Below are 16432 nucleotides of genomic sequence, written 5' to 3'. Positions count from 1 at the left end.
GACAAAGCAAGCTCAATGGTTTTATTAGATCAGTAAAAGAGTACTATTTAAAAACTTTAAAAAAACACATAAAAATATTCATTTCATCTCTGAAATTCACTGAAAATTTCTCCTCAAAGTAAAGAAAAAATCAGAATTTATGTCCCCCCTGCCTTTTTTGTTTTCTTTAAGCTGGGTTGCCATCGTGGTTGCGATGATCCATATTCCCTAAAAATCTATAATCTATGGCATTATATGCATAATATATAGATGAGATGGCATAAAATCTACCATTATGATATACAATATAACTAACTGTCCAATTCCTTTAATAAGGTCAGAAGAGAGAAAAGTCTTATACTTTCCCATCCTGTATCACTTTGCTGTTGTTCCCAGGAGTAGCAGGGGACCACAGCCTGAGTGTCGTGACAGCTGTGCCATCCGAGCTCGAGGATACCTGTATCGATAATAGGAGACCAGCATCCTCTCTCTGACTTCTCCTTCAATCTTTTGATCGATGACCAGCAGCATGACTCCATACAAGTACAGTGCTTCACACTATGGAGAGAGGATGAGAATGGCCACACTCACCAGGAGTGAAGTTGGCGATTTAAAAGATCAACTTGTAAGCAGTCCTCCTATAAGCTTTACACATTTCCAAAACAAAAAAAAAAGTAGGTTTTCTCCAAAGGACTCTTTTGAAAAGTTCACATAAAATAAACTTTAATTCACAATGCTCCTCCTTCAGTTGGCTTAGTTTTGGTATTTTGTTTAACATCTCCATTATAAAGTCATTCTGTTGAAAATTAATAAATATTTCTTAAATGATTACTATGCGCTAGGTGTCAAGTTCGATGATAAGAATGCAAAAAGATACAATTCTTACACTGAGGAAGCTCACAGCTTCATATAATCTTTTATTAACTGGTAATTTTCTTTACATATGGATCTGTTGGTTAGAAGATAATTACCAGCTGGCTTTACTTCTCTTTAAAGAATGTCATTCTGAATATATTTGTGTCTTAACACAAAAAAAGGGATGCTAAATTTGACGTTTTTCAATTTCTGTTTAAAATGATCACTATCACTTACTAGAAGTTGTTTCCCATCTTCATTGAGAAGCACAGTTTCTAAAGTTTGCTGAATATAAACCCCTTCATTGAGATCATCCAGATATCTGGAAATGAAACACCAGAGTAAGTATTCACTTGTAAGGGAAACTATTATCTTGAAGAAGAAAAACTTTTTTTAAGTTAAAGCAGGATACTAGATATTCATGCCTTCAACAAGCTTGTGGTGCTTCATGTTCTTGAAAACAGCATTATGAGCTGTAATTCATAGTGATTTAGGGACACAGATTGGTATTTAAGGATGCTCAAAGTATAAGTTCCTGATTTACAAATTAAAAATATCTCAGGAGTAACAACGTAAGAATATGGAACAGCTATTTAAAAGCTAATGAGTAGTTAATTTAAGAACTATAGAAGACAGAAAGTTAACTACAATATTAAGTTCCTTTCCTTTCCCTCCCCCCAACTTCTCATCTATACATACTATACTTGAATATAATACTAACCATAGGATCATAAACTATAAACTATGTTTATTGTGATACTTCAAAACAAGACACTATAAGATTTGAAAATACTTAAGATGACTCTTGCTACAGGAAAGAAAAGGCAATTGCAGATGGTATAAATGAGCAAATCTGATAGTAACTCAGAAAGATGAATGCTTTCCACCGTTCCCTTCTCTCTCCTCACTATTTTACTACCAGAAAAGGCTGTTACTGAGTTGATCAATACCTGTTTAAGTCTACAATATATTTATGCACACTTTGAAATGCTAAATAAAATCTGGTCAAAATCTCTATGTTGTTTTCACGAAATTCTTCGTCTAAATCCTGCAGCTCCGGTTTAGCCTCCAGTTTGCTTTCCCATAACTCCGGACCCTACAGAGAAAAACATATTAACATAAACATCAATGAAAGCATATGTGCTGGCAAAAATCTAGGCAGTTCTTTGAAAAACCTGTTCTTATGTTCTCAAATATGAAAAAATTTAAAACAGAGCAACAGAAGGTAATGAACAGAACAGAAGCTTAGATATAAAATGCCCTTGAAGGAAATGAAGCTGAACTCCTACAACCAAAATGACCATTTTTGAAATGTACAAGATTCAATGTGAAATTCATCATGCCAAAATTCCCTTTTAAAAATCTGATTACGTTCTGTGAGGTCATCCATGTAGTACTGTCATCTTATTTTCAAGTTGGTAGCTGATACAAAATTTGGTTCAAAAGGTTTGCTCTTTAAAGCTTTATAATTATCTAACCTCTGAAGAGTCCCACGGTTCCCAATGAAAATATACTTCTTATAGAAGACAGCAGCAAGATTGCTACAGCGAGAAATTACCTTAAAATAGCTGAAATCAAATATGATGTCTCCATATTTCTGTTGATCAACTCGGTCTTTTAACCTGAACACAGTGGGAATAAACTCAGAGAGCCTCAAGAGTTCAGCGATGATGGCATTGCCACAGGAAACAATCCTTAGGATCGCCTGGCCACACAGGTTGTTCTCGGCTAGAAAGTCCAACATGGTTGACAGCGATCAACAACTTTGGGCGGACAGGAACGATTCACTGGCCTCAGAGATGGGGTCTGCTCGTCTTCAGACGAAACCAGGTCTGCGGGTCAACTGGCTGCTCCATTAAACAACCTGCATCCAAAGCATTTAAAAAAGCATAAAAATCTCCATTTCCAAAGGAAGTCCATGCTTAAAAACATGCCAGTGTTTTCCCCTCAATCTCTCTTGAAAATTCAATTTCGCTAAAAAATTGTGAATTCTGATATGGGGAGAAAGGCAATGTATTGAGTGGTCCTGTTTCTGCCCATCCCCCTCGTGTGGGGAGGTTCTCAGCTAGATGAATGTGTTCGGCCTCTTTTTTTCAATCTGGTACTCACTTCTCATGAGGAAAGACAAGATCTAGTTCCTTCCTGAGCCCAGGAGAAGGAATTATTACACATGCATGGTTCCAGTATCTTCTAATTGCAAAAGCTACCCTCACTATTTACTGTATTAACAAATACAGTAAAACAGAGCTCAGATTCACTGCTGTACTGCTTTTAAAATATGCCTGGCACCATGGCATAGTGCGTTAAATCATTCTTGGAATGCCTGCATCCCCTATCAAAATGCTAGTTCAGGCTGGTTCCTCTGCTTCAGACTCAGCTTCCTGCTAATGCAACAGGGAGGCAGCAGGTGAATGCCCAAGTACTTGAGGCCCTGCCACCGCATGGCAGAACCAGATGGAGTTCCTGGCTCCTGGCTTCAGCCTGGCTCGGCCCAGGCTGTTGAGGGCATCTGGGGCTGTGAGTCAGTGGGAGATCTCTCTCTTCCTGCTTTTCTCTGTCATTTTACCTTTCAAATAAGCCAATCTTTTTTTAAAGAGTTATTTATTTATTTAAAATAAATAACAGGATGAAAAAGAGAAAGAGATTGGTGGGGGTGCTGATGGTGAGTGGTTTCCACGGCCACAGCTGGACCTGGTTGAAGCTGGGAGCCAGGGGCTTCACCCAGATTGCCCACATGAATGCAGAGGCAAAAGCATTTGGGCCATCTGCTTTGCCAGACAAATTAGCACAGAGTTAGATTGGAAGTGGAGCACCTGGGACTTGAACAGGTGCTCTACTAAGGATGTTGGGATGCTGGCACTGCAGGAAGTGGCTTTACCTGCTCCGCTACAATGCCAGCTCCACAAATAAACAAATCTCAAACAAATTAGAGAGCCAAGTTCTACAAAATGCTGTAAAGGTGATTTACAAATAGCAAATGAAAAAGGTCCAAAAGTCTCACATAATATAGCGTAGAGGTGTGTAGTCCTATTAGCACAAGTTATTACTTATTTCTCTTGTAATCTGATCCACTGAGGACAGTTGATTTCTTAGCAGACTAAATACTGTAATTACTGCTAACAGGTTCTGGAAGCTTCTGCAGGAGAGGACTGCTACTCTATATCCAGTCACTCTGGTTCCCAAGCAGGCTGCACAGAATCATCTAGCACATTAGCTTCTGATAAGGTTAGAAATAGAGCAAAGCACCACTTCTTTTCACCTAGAATATCTGAGTTTCTTCCTTCCTTTTGCTTTCCTTCATTTTTTCTTTGTCTCTATCTCTTTGTATTTCTCCTTCCTTTTGTCCTTTTTTCTTTCTTTTTCTTCCTTTCTCTCTCTCTCTCTTCCATGCAGGGCTCTAGAGTTTCTTATAAGGAGATGGGAGGCAGTTGTACCCATTTTTAAGACTCATGTTATTCTTTATTGCAAAGGCACATATACAGAGAAGGAGACACAGACTGAAAGATCTTCCATCTGCTTGATCACACCCCAAGTGGCCACAATGGCAAGAGCTGAGCCAATCTGAAGCCTGTAGCCAGGAGATTCTTCCATGTCTTCCAAGTGGGTTCAGGGTCCCAAGTCCTTGGGCCATCCTCTACTGCCTTTCCAGGCCACGAGCAGGGAGGTGAATGGGAAGTGTAGCAGCTGGGACACAAATTGACACCCATATGAGATCCTAACAGATGCAAGGCAAGGATTTAGCCATTAGGCTATTTCGCCGGGCCCAAGCACTTGTAGTTTTAAGTTCTTCAGAAGATTAGAGATGTGAAACCACGATTATTATGACTGAAAAAAGAACAAAACCAGAGAGAGAAATGAAATGCTCCAGTGTGTTCAAGATAAAGAAACAGGAAGTGCAACACACGTTCACGTGTCAGCCTGGTGTCTTGACTAGCTCTTCTGTAGGGAAAGGCAGTTGATTCACACTGGGAAAGCTTAGTAAAGTGCCATCTTACAGAAATTCAGAACTAGAGAAGGAAACCCAGGTGTGAGCATAAACATATATTTTAATACATAACATTAAAAAAACCCTACTTTTCAATGTTCCATGATCTGAAAGATGGATTTGAAATGTAGAGAGAAAATAGAGGGATGCCTTTTGCAACATTTAAAGGGATTTCACAAGCTGATAATGATAAAGCTGATGGGTGAAGAATACAAAGAGGTAATTCATAAAGAATAATCCAGATAACAATGAATGGAAGAGTTGCTGCCTAACCAACAGTGAAGGGGGCTGTGAATTACAGCAATCATCCAGTTTAAAAAAAGTTTTATTAATTTTTATTTATTTGAATAGAGGCAGAATTAAAGAGAGACAGAGAGAAAAGGTGAGATTTTCCACCTGCTGGTTCACTCTCTAAATGGATGCAACAGGAACTACATCAGGCTGATGGACGGAGCCCTAAGTATTTTCTACATGGTCTCAACATGGATGTAGGGGTCTGAATAAAATGTATGAAAGTGAATTTTTACGATTAAAACAGATTTCACCAAGATATGGTCTTGATAACATAACTGTTGTACTCCGTGTTGAGCTTCATGGTATCTTTTTTTTTAAAAAAAGGTTGTGTTTAATTTATCTGACAACAAGAAAATTACAGTAGGGTAGGGAGAGAGAGAAAGAAGGAGAGAGAGAGAGTTAGTTTCCATGTGTTTGCTCATTCCTCAAAGAGCTACAGCAGTCAGCGCTAGGACAATCCAAAGCCAGGAGCCCAGAATTCCATCTGGGTCTTTCACAGGGATGCAAGGTCACCAAATACTACTTATCCAAGTTCACTGGCAGTGAGCTGGATCTGAAACAGAGCAGCCAGGACTTCAACCGGTGCCCATATGGGATGTCAGCATCACAAGTGCCAACTTGCCTCACTGTGCCACATCATTGGTTCCCACAGTGCGATTTTAAAAGTAGCGATTTTTACAAAGAATCTTTAAAGGTGTGATTCATTTTCTATGTGTCCTCTGCTACACTTTGAATGTGTTCCTCCGTCATGCGCGTTGCAATCTGAATCCCTGATGCAAGAGTTTTGACAGGTAGGACCTTTCACAGGGATCACATCATGAGGACTCTGCCCTATGAATGGGTTAATGTCAGGATTTGTTATTGAGTGACTGAGTGTGCTACAAAACAGAGTTCAGATTCCCTAGTCCTTCCATCTTACAGCACAGGATGGCACAGAATGAAGATATTTGCCAGAATTCTCGGATTGGATCTTGGACCTCCCAGCCAATGTAAGAAATATGAGTGTGTTCTTTATCAATTACCCAGTCTAAGCTACCTTGCTGGAACAGCATCAAAGGGACCCTAGAAACGCTGTTTCAATTTTTTTTTCTTTGTTGATTACATTGTATTATGATGTTTCAATTTCTTTTAAAAATCACTGTTTTTGGAAGTGATAATGATGCCATCTTTATCTTTGCTTCTCTGATTGTTAGTTTAGCTAGGTCACCACTTGTTAATTTCATGGAAGTCTTGAGTCATCTTCCAATTTCATAGCCTGTGTAGATACAGACAGATTTGTGAAAAACTTGTTACAGGAGAGACTCCTTGCAGCTTCAGCAAAAATGCTCAATGCTTGCCTTGCCTCCAATTGCTTGCTTGCATGCTTTCTCTCTCTCTCTCTTTCTCTTAGGATGTATGTAGTTTTATTTGAGAGGCAGTTAGAGAGAGAGAGACAGAGGAGAGAGAGATAGAGAGAGAGAAATCTTCCTTCTGTTGATTCAATCCACAAAAAGCCACAATGACCAGAGCTGGGTTGGTCTGAAGCGAGGAGCCTGGAGCTTCCTTTTGGTTTTCCTTTTGGTTTTCTTTGGGTACAGGGGCCCAAAGACTCAGACCATCTTCCTCTGCTTTTTTGGGCCACTAGCAGTGAGCTGGATCAGAAGTGGAGCCACTAGTATCCATATGGGATGCTGGCACTACAGCCTGAGGCTTGGTGTGCTTTGCCATGGCACTGGCCCCATGCCTCTGAGAGTTATCTACTGCTGGCAAAGCCTGCATAACCCGAAGAAGCTTCTTTTTCCCTTTTGGAAGTCTGTCACTAAGTCAATATCTGCGAACATCCTAATTTATTAGGAAATTATGGTCCTTCAATAATATTCCCCACTCCTTCCCTTCCTTTCTCTCTCTCTTTTTCCCATGGAAGATGTGATGGTCAGATTCTTATTTTAGTACCCTCCAGGAAGCAAACAGACTTGGAAGCTTTAATCTATGAGTTTTAAGAATAAGTCTAAAGCAGGGCTTCTAGAAAATGTGTTTTCCATCTTGCTAAAAGAAGAGGAGCATGTGAAGAGCTCTTTCTCTCCATTTGGCTATTCCTCTGCTTCTTGTCTTCAAATGCACGTGGTCTAATGAACATGCAATGCCTGGAGCTGCAACAGCTATTTGGTGACCATGAGGTGGCACAATTGGTGGGTAGGGGGAATCAAGAAGATGTAGATTTTAGAGCAGGACAAAAAAAGAACCTAAATTCTTGCTGGTATTACTGATCTGCTTCAACTATTTCTATAACACCTGTTAAATGCTTTTGTGGTTTATCCACTAAAATTGGGTTTTAGGTTATTTGGGAAGGCATCCATAATGATACCAATGCTTCATTGAACAAATATTCATCTGGTGACTATTAGGTGTCAAGCACTGTTTCAGCATCTGGCATAAGACGTTAAAAAACAGCGAGTTCCTCCTTTCATGGAGCCTAACTACTTGGGAAGGGGAAAAAGGTAGTGAACAGCAGGCTGTGATAATCGCTATTAAAAAAAAAAAAAAGCACACATCAGGGATGGAACTCGTGCCGGTTCACATGAAGTGGCTCGGCAAACTCTGTGATAATATTTCAGCAGAAATCAGAGGGAAGCAGGGGAGTGAGCATGAAAGGTAGCTGGGTGTGGCAGGCAGCTTCCAAGACAGTCTTCCTCCCCACAATGACCTCTGCCTCCTGATATTCCTGCCTTAGGTAGACTCCATCCCTTGAGTGTGAGCTGGCTTACTGCCTCCTATTACAGGGAAGAATGGAGCAGAAGTGGGAGATAGCAGTTAGGAACTCAGAGAACAAAAAACACCATGACTAGTAGCACCTTCTCTGGCTTGCTAGTCTTTGTGGAGAAAATTGTCTCATTATGACAGCTCAGTGGAGGAGTCCTTGTCATAGTGGATGGAAATTTACCGATGACCCCGTGTGTCTGGAAGTGGTTCCCTGAGTCCCTGGGTAGACTTCAGACAACAAAAGAGGCCCTGAGCCAAGGGAGGTAGCTAAGCCATCCCCCTGATTCCAGAACTTAGAAACTGTGAGACACCATCGTCTTAAGCCACTGGGTTTTGGAGTAATCTATTTTGCAGCAGGATAACGATCAGAAGAAAGATATGCTAGCCAGAGGTTACAAGTGGGGCCCCAGGGCAGGAAGGTGCCATGCTTGAGGAATAGCTAGGAGGCCACTATGGCTGCAGCAGGGTGAGGAAGATGCAGAACAGAGCTGGGGGAGGGTCTGCATAGGGCCCCCGAAAACAAGGCGCTGTGACAGAAGTCACTGCAGCTGCCTGACACTCTCTCATGACGGCATCCAATAGTGCACATTAACACATAAATTATTCACAAATCCTTTTAGTGTTCTTCACAATGCTTGATTGTTAAACTCCAGTGATCTCTCACAGGCTGAATTTCAAATAATTTTATTTCATTTTCCTCACTGACACGGTCTAGCTTGGGAGTTAAAAGAGAAAGGAGGGAAAAATGGACAGTGGTTACCAGTACTGAGCTCCTTTGAAGACCCCCAAACTAACCTGGGTGGTCTCAATAGGATGAGCCTCAGGTTCACTGGGAGGGGGCAAGCCAGATTTGGGTTCCAAGACAGAGAAGACATTGGGGTCCTGGAGAAAACAGCTTAAAGCAAAGCCACATTACCTACCCTCGTCTCCATTCTGTACCGAAAGGTAGAATCTGCACGTGTACTGTCAGGGACAGATAATGACATAAATCAAGACTTCAGTGTGTCACTCTCTTATTTTAATCTTTAAGTCATTACTCAAGAATTGTACCACACACAGCTTTAAGACAGATTTAGACAAGATATGATAGATGTGTAGCAAAGCAAAACAAAAGTTGTGTGCATCTATTATTTAGAGTAATGGCTTCGTCTAAAATTCTATAAAAACAAATGTTTGTGTTGTATCTTTTTAATGTAAGACAAACTCTTGGTGATATAAGCTTGCTGCCTGTAATTCCATCTTATATGGGAGCACTTGACTTTCCTTCACATTTTTAATAATTTTTAATAATGCAAGCATCTTCTGGTAAATTTCTGAAGATCCAGAAAGTTCACACAAGATTAAGAGAAAGAAGGAAATCATTTGGTTACATCAACACATTTAGCGACAGTGTTATATACCAGAGAGCTCCTAACCTGGTCTACATTCTTCATGTGACAGAAGAGATCTGCACAAGTGACCCCATCCAATGCAGCTAGAGCATCTGCAAACCAGCCCTACCGGATGGGTAAGAGCCCACTTGCAATGTGCTTCAGTTCCTGCAGAATTGAATCGCAGAATCATTATGCAAGGAGTCTAACCATGTTGCACTGACCTCACAGGCAGGTGGGTGGTGGCTTTACAAGGTGTCAAGACACAGATGAGTCTTTCATAATTACTCCAGGGTGAGGTCCAAATAAATGGTGCCGAGGAAACTATAAAGCATCCTTCCAGGGGGTGCCCTGGGTGTTAACACTGAGGAAAACTCTTAAAGACCAGTCGAGTCAATGCAGGCTCCGTGACTCGTGGCCATGAAACAGAGATTCCTCTCAATTCCTTATGTTCCTTTACAAGTTACAAAGTAGTGAAATTTTTAGGAACTTGGCATGCAACAAGAATTTTCAGAATGGGAAGGAATTGTAGACAATGTGCTTCCAAGAACCAAGCATGGCACTGTCATGCCCGTGATGTGGCGGGTACAGCACTGTACTGCTTAAGGAAATGTCACCATGGTGGAGAGACTCTCGGTGGACTAAATTAGAGCGCTACTTATCTTTTCACACAACCTTGCATGCATAATGACAGAAACGTCAGTCTTCCCAAATCCCTCAGCCTGAATAAACCACAATGGTCGTCAATCAATTTAAATGTGAGTGGCATATTCCTTCCAGAAAAGGTTCTGAAACGAGCCGGCTGTTCTAGTCTGATTTACAAATCCTGGAGAAGACAGGTTCAGGGCCACTGGGGAGGGTGTCTCTGATTGTGGGCAGGGCACTGAAATTTCTCCCTAACCACTCTCCTACACTGGAGGGGGCTCCAGACAGTTGGGATCTAGGACTTCCTGTGACCTAGGGCCATTCCCTCTATTCTCAAATGCAAAGGACATCTCCATGTCACAGGTGAGGTATGGGACAGAGCAATGATTTCCTGAAACGCGCAACCCACAGCAGACGCATAATTCAAGCTCAGTTCCATTAAAGCAGCCTGTGAACCAATCAGTTTCCTAGAAAGTAATTGGAGGAACAACATCCCCACAGCTACTACCGAAAAACTTGGAAGGATCAGTTACCGGGACATGGCTTTCCACAGCCGAGAGTGCGGAATGATTTGCATCTAAGTAGAGAGGAAGAGGGGACTGCAACCCCAGCTCCAGGAGGCGTGTGAGTCTCCTCCATCCTAGGTCCCTCAAACAGAGCGCACCACGCTGCAGCGGGTCCCTCGGCCAGGGCGGGGGAGGGGATCCGAGATGTGAAGAGAAGGGGCGCACCCCCTCAGGACTCACCTGTCAGCCGGACCGCGCCAGCGGCTCACCCGCAGGGCCGCCGGTCCCGCGCGGAATCCGCACCCCAGCCCCACACGCCTATTGATGCCGAGCCCCTCTTATATCCGTAAGCCCAGATCTCCAGCCGGGCCAAAACCAGGCTTCCGCTCCTGGCTCCCCCAGGCCGTCACATGATCCAGGAGGCGGAGAGCTGGGCGGGGCGTCACGTGACCACTCGCGGCGCGGGCTGATGACGCAGGGTCCCGCGCTAGCCGTTTCAGCGACTGTGAGGGGGAATTGAGGAAGGGATTCAGGATCCAGTTGTGGAAAGTTCGGGTCTATCAGGCGCATCTGAATTGGGCAGCAGGTAAGGCGGAAGCCGAGGAGGCGATGGGGAGGCGCTCTGCAGAGTCCCAGGCTGGTAGACGGTCCTGGCCTCTGTCTCTCCGCGATGTTGAGTGTGTTACAGTTGACGCCCCTCTCTGAGACGCCCTCTCTCTGCTGAAGCTCTGGAGATGTGGCGCGCCACAACTTTTTGGTTCAAAAACCTGGCTTTACACGCATTTCAAAGACTGTGTTCTCTAGTTTGTGAGCTCCTTGCGCCTCGGTGTTCTTTGGCTTCTGTAGATGGGCTGTGATGATGAACGGTCTTGAGGCTCGTGTGCTGTGGCGCCAGTTAAAGATAGCAGGTGGCCGGGAGCGATGTAATTCTCATCAAATCTTTATCGATGGCCTGGTTCTTGTGAAGAGCCCTTTTAGATGCTATAGAATCTCAGGATTCTCGTTTGAGACTTTCCCAGGGTTAAAAAAGCAAATCTTTATGAGTTTTATCATAGGGTGTGTGTGTGAGGGAGAGATAAAGGATAGTGGTGTTTTGAGGGAAGCAACAGTCCGTTCCAGGCATAAAAGAATGCCTCAGAGGAAAAGATACATTCTGTCTAGCATTACAAACCTGAACAAGGTCGCCACGGATTTTAAGAAGGTCGTATTGTGTATAAAATTTTGGCATTACAGCTACCTCAGTACTGTTAGTTATTTAAAAGAGTGGAAGAGTTCTAGTTTTAGGTTATACGATATTAAGATACTTTACGCGCATCTAATTCTCGCAACCTGGTTCTTTACCGTGAGCTGAAAACACCAGACGCAACTTAGGAAGTTTATTCCAGCGGGGCAGGAATAGGGGAAGGGGAACGGGAAAGGGGGGGGGGAGCAAGGGAGAGGGAGAGAGAGAGAGAGAGAGAGAGAGAGAGAGAGAGAGAGAGAGAGAGAACCGAGTGGGGCAGGAAAAGGGGAAGGGGGAAGGGAGGTAAGAAGGAGGAGAGAGAGAGGAAGAGCAGGGGAGAGGAACCAAGGAGAGCAAGAGCAAGAAAGAGAGCAAGAGAGAGAGAAAGAGAGAGCAAGAGAGAGCAAGAGAGAACAAGAGAGCAAGAGAGCAAGAGAGAACAAGACAGCAAGAGAGAGAGCGAACCGCACCTGGGGGCCTTTTTTGTCTGCCAGGTGCGGGGGGATTGGGAGGGATTGAGGTCAAGGCCCCAGGAGATTGGTGCCTGCAGGTGAATGCCTGGGGATGATTGGCGAGTGGGCGGGTTTGGGGAAGGGGCTGGGAGATTGGGGGTGGGATTCTCAGGTGGAATGCCAGTTTACATCTGATTGGTGGATGGCTGGACTGGCGCGAATTCTGTGAGCTGTGAGGAAGAAGGAATGGCGCAGGGTCCAGGTTGGGATATTGGAATAAGTCCTTACAAGTACTATACAGAAAGGCTATAGAGAAATGCTTTAATTTTTTAATTTCTTCTTTTTTGTTTTAGAATTTGTTTTGTTTATTTAAGACAGAGAAAGATCTTCCATTTGCTGGTTCACTCACCAAATGGCTGCCGTGGCCAGAGCTGGGAGGCCAGCAGCCAGGAGCTTCTTTTGCGTGTCTCATGCAGGTGGCAGGGGCTGCAGGACTTGGGCCACATGCTGCCGTTTTTCCCGGTGCGTTAACAGCAAGCTGGACTGACAGCAGAGCAGCCGAAACTCCAACCAGCTTCCAGAAGGGATGCTGGTGCTGCAAGTGGCGGCTTTTCCAGCATTGTAACAGTGGCAGCCTTAGTATTTTTGTCTTTTCATTAGTTAATAATTGTGCCTGCAGAGAACGTTATAGGCTGGTCAGCCGGAAGAGAAACAGCATGCTAAGGAGGAGCTTTTGTTCTGAGCTGTTGGGAGAAGATGAGTATAGAGAGCTAAAGAGAGCTCCCAGGGAGGGAACTGGGAGAAGGCTAGTTTCAATCAGTTTTCTCAACTAGTGCACTACTGACCTTTGGGGCCACGTTGGGAGCCAGTGACTTAGATGGTGCCTGGAGAGGGTATCTTAGTCTGATCTGTCTACTCTAACACATGTTATAACTTGGACACTTTATTTATATTTTAAAAGATTTACTTGACAGACAAGAAGGAGAGAAAGAGAGAGAGAGAGAGAGTGTGATCTTCTATCTGTTGGTTTACTCCACATGTGGTCACATGGACAGTTCCAAGCTGAAGCCAGAAAACTGGAGTTCAGTCCCAGTCCTGGCTGTGGCAGGCAGGAGCTCAGGCACCTGTACAATCTTCTGCTGTTTTCCAAGGCCCATCATCAGGAAGCTGGGTTGGAAGTGGAGTACTTGGGACTCAAATCAGCATTCATATGGGATGCCAGTGTTGCAGGTGGTGGCTTAACCCACTGTGCCATAGTGTCAATGCTCAAATTCGGAAATGCATGTACAGAAATCCATTTTTTCATAGTTCTGGGGGCTGAGAAGTCCATGATCAAGGCAGCAGCAGATGTGGTGTTTATGAGGACCCAGTTGCTGGGTTGGCGACGGCATCCCCTACCTAACCCTAATGCTACCCTTAACCTCATGGAAGGGCGAGGCAACTCCTGGAGCATGCCCCATAAGAGTGGGACTCCCATTGTTGGGGATAGATCAGATTTGATCAAAAAAGTTTCTGTTTCCGAATGCCCCGTCTCCTCGAAGGGGCATCGAACTGATGCATCACTGAGGACATAGTATTCCGTTCTTGGCTGGTGGGTAAGATTTGGGTGGATCGAGTGAAGAGAAGAAGCTCAGGGTGGGAGCCTGGAGAAGCAAGTCTTAAGCTGGACTTCCCAGAGTGTCTGAGAAGAAGAGAAAGAAGAGACATGTGTGTCGGGACTGAAGCAGCCCTTGTGCTCAGGCAGGAAATATTTTGTGTTTGCTCTTGGTGACACACTGTGAGCAGTGTCCAAAAGGGAAGTGATGAAGAAAGCACAGTAACTCCCGAAGAATACAAATATAATGGTAATCACAGAGGGTGCTGTGTTCTAGTCCAGTTTGTGTTGCCTTATCACCTAAGGTTGGGTAAGTTAAGAAAGAGGTTTGTTTGGCATACAGTTTGGAGTTCAAGAGTGTGGTGCTGGCGTCGGCTTCTCGTGCAGGCTTGTGGTGGATCACGTGTTGGGAGAGGCCATGCAGGGGCTCGTTTGCCAGTGAATGACAGAGCCGATGCCCCTTCTCCCATTTTTAATATATGCTTTTTAAAATTTTCGTTGGAAATGCAGTCAGGTTTGGAGCAGAGAGACAGAGAAAGATCTTCACTGATTCACTCCCCAAATGGTTGCAACGGTTGGAGCTTAGCCAATCCGAAGCCAGGAGCCAGGAGCTCCTTCTGGGTCTCCCACGTGGGTGCAGGGTCCCAAGGCTTTAGGCTGTCCTCGATTGCTTTCCCAGGCCATGAGCAGGGAGCTGGATGGGAAGTGGAGTAGCCGGGATTAGAACTGGCGCCCACATGGGATCCAGGCACATGTAAGGCGAGAATTTAGCTATTGAACCATGGCGGTGTTTGGGGGTAGGGAGGCAGGTGCCGTTTATAACAGCTCACTTGCCAGTTGCTGGTAGACGATTATGAGACCCAATCTGTTCTTGAGATAATGAAGCTAGTGTCCTGCAGAAAAACACCTGTGAGGGTCAATCCCTCCTGACTCCAAATGCCTCTTAAAGGACCTGCCACTTCAGCAGATAGACTGGGAACTGGGCCTCCTGAGTTTCCACCAACACAAACCCGCTTCAAACCAAAGCATGTCATTCGAGAGCTCAGGGGTTGATGTTCATTTTGTTGTTGTTGTTTTCTGCCCTCCGCCCTGGTTGCTGTTAGTTTCTGTATCCAGCACTACTTACTTTCTGCTGCTCCATCTTTTCTCCAGCTTCTCAGTCCAATTTTCCTTGGTGTGTACTAAACTATAAAGGGGTACAACCGCATTTCCCCTCAGTCCTCTGCACGAGTGCTTTTGTTGGAATGATGGGAGTTTTGCATTCAAGCAAATTACCATAGCCACCGTGTGGTAGACACTTCATCTTTGTTCTGATTGAATCAGTCATTATGTGTCTTGGTTTGACTGCCATGATAAAATACCTTAGACTGGGTGGCTTAAGCACCAAATTTATTTTTCAAAGTTCTGGGGACTTGAAATCCAACATCAGAGAGCCAGCCTGGCTAGATTCTGCTGAGGGCTTTGTTGGCTTGCAGATGGTCACTTTGTTATTATTATTAAAGATTTATTTATTCTTCTATTGGAAAGTCAGATATACAGAGAGGAGAGAGAGAGAGAGAGAGGAAGATCTGCTATCTGTTGATTCACTCCCCTACTGGCCTATCCAAGGATTCACTTCCCAAGCAGCTGCAATGGCCTGAGGTGAGCCAATCCAAAGCCAGGAGCCAGGAGCTTTTTCCTGGTCTCCCACACAGGGGCAGGGTCCCAAGGCTTTGGGTTATCTGCTGCTGCTTTCCCAGACCACAAGCAGGGAGCTGTCATGACATGAACCAGTGCCTATTTGGGATCCCAGCATGTGCAAGGTGAGGACTTTAGTCACTGGGCTACCGTGCCAGGCCCAGATGGTCTTCACATGTTGGAGACAAAGTGAGTGCTAGTGCTTTTATGAGGGCACCACATGCTGTCTATACGTACTGAACTCTCCATGGCCCCCATCTTCAAACATCATTCCATTTGGTGTTGGGGCCTCAGCGTATGAACTGTAACCCCAGTTTTCTCTGCACTCATCTGATCTTAAGGACCATCCGAGATGCTTGAAGACAAAACAAATGCAACAGTTTCTGCCTGGTCTGCACCAGGCACTCTGTCAAAAGATCCTGAGCATAAATCTGTATGTTTAGTATTTCAGCTGATTCTTATGATCAGATAAGTTGGGGAACATAGCAAAATTTAAGTTTTTAAACTTACTGCTTTTACTTATTTGAGCATATGCTCCTGTGCACACACTCATATCCACAGACAGATATCACATCTGCTGGTTAACACCAGAAATGACCACAGTGGCCAGGGATAGCTAGACGTAAGTCAAGAGCCGGAAACACAGTCCAGATTTGAGGGGCCCAGTAACTCGAATCAGCACTTCTGCCTCCCTGTCACATCAGCAAGAAAGTGTAGTCGGGAGGAGTAAGGACTCCAGGCCAGGCACTCTAACATGGGATGCAAGCTTAGTCTGCACCATGACTGAGAGGCCCAACACCCACCCTGAAAACTGTGGTTTGATTTGGTCTTGCAAGAATTCTGTGAGATAGATAGGATTGTTCCTTTTTTCTAGTAAACTAAAGATAGAGAACATAGGCAGCTTCATGAAGGCCATGCAGTTTGAAGCGGCGCGAACAGGATGGAATTTCCAGCATCTGTGTCCAGTGTCTGGTCTCTTGCTTTGTATTGCTCCTCACAGTTTTATAGTGATGAAGTTGTTGGTCATTTTTCCTGCTGGAGAGGTTGGCATTGTGACCTAAGGGATAAAGCCACTGCCTGCAATGCTGATATCCTATATGGGTGCTGGCTCATG

At 44.2% G+C, this 16432-nt stretch overlaps 2 protein-coding genes across 4 annotated transcripts in view; one reads left to right on the top strand and one right to left on the bottom strand.

Annotated features, from left to right (window-relative positions):
- Positions 1 to 10748, bottom strand: part of WASHC5 (WASH complex subunit 5) — a 63880-nt gene extending 53132 nt beyond the window's left edge. The window contains exons 1-5 of the mRNA XM_040979312.1: positions 10614 to 10748; positions 2393 to 2698; positions 1785 to 1930; positions 1072 to 1156; positions 437 to 537 (exon numbers count right to left, since the gene is read on the bottom strand). Of these exons, the coding sequence (XP_040835246.1) occupies positions 437 to 537; positions 1072 to 1156; positions 1785 to 1930; positions 2393 to 2578 (518 nt within the window). The 5' untranslated portion in view covers positions 2579 to 2698; positions 10614 to 10748. The remainder of the gene's footprint in view (positions 1 to 436; positions 538 to 1071; positions 1157 to 1784; positions 1931 to 2392; positions 2699 to 10613) is intronic.
- An 87-nt stretch (positions 10749 to 10835) lies between these two features.
- The window catches only part of NSMCE2 (NSE2 (MMS21) homolog, SMC5-SMC6 complex SUMO ligase), a 235986-nt gene continuing 230389 nt past the window's right edge, over positions 10836 to 16432 (top strand). For 2 of the 3 annotated variants that reach the window (XM_040979310.1, XM_040979311.1), the window contains exon 1: positions 10839 to 10959. The gene's annotated coding sequence lies outside the window, so the exon portion shown is untranslated. Of the gene's footprint in view, positions 10960 to 16432 lie in introns of all 3 variants that reach the window. The other variant, XM_040979309.1, reaches the window with a different exon arrangement.

This window comes from Ochotona curzoniae, unplaced genomic scaffold (assembly GCF_017591425.1).
Source record: "Ochotona curzoniae isolate NIBS_2020 unplaced genomic scaffold, NIBS_Ocur_1.0 contig_3190, whole genome shotgun sequence".
NCBI lineage: Eukaryota > Metazoa > Chordata > Mammalia > Lagomorpha > Ochotonidae > Ochotona > Ochotona curzoniae.
The sequence above is the reverse complement of the archived record's forward strand: the minus strand, read 5'-3'. Positions and strand labels throughout refer to the sequence as shown.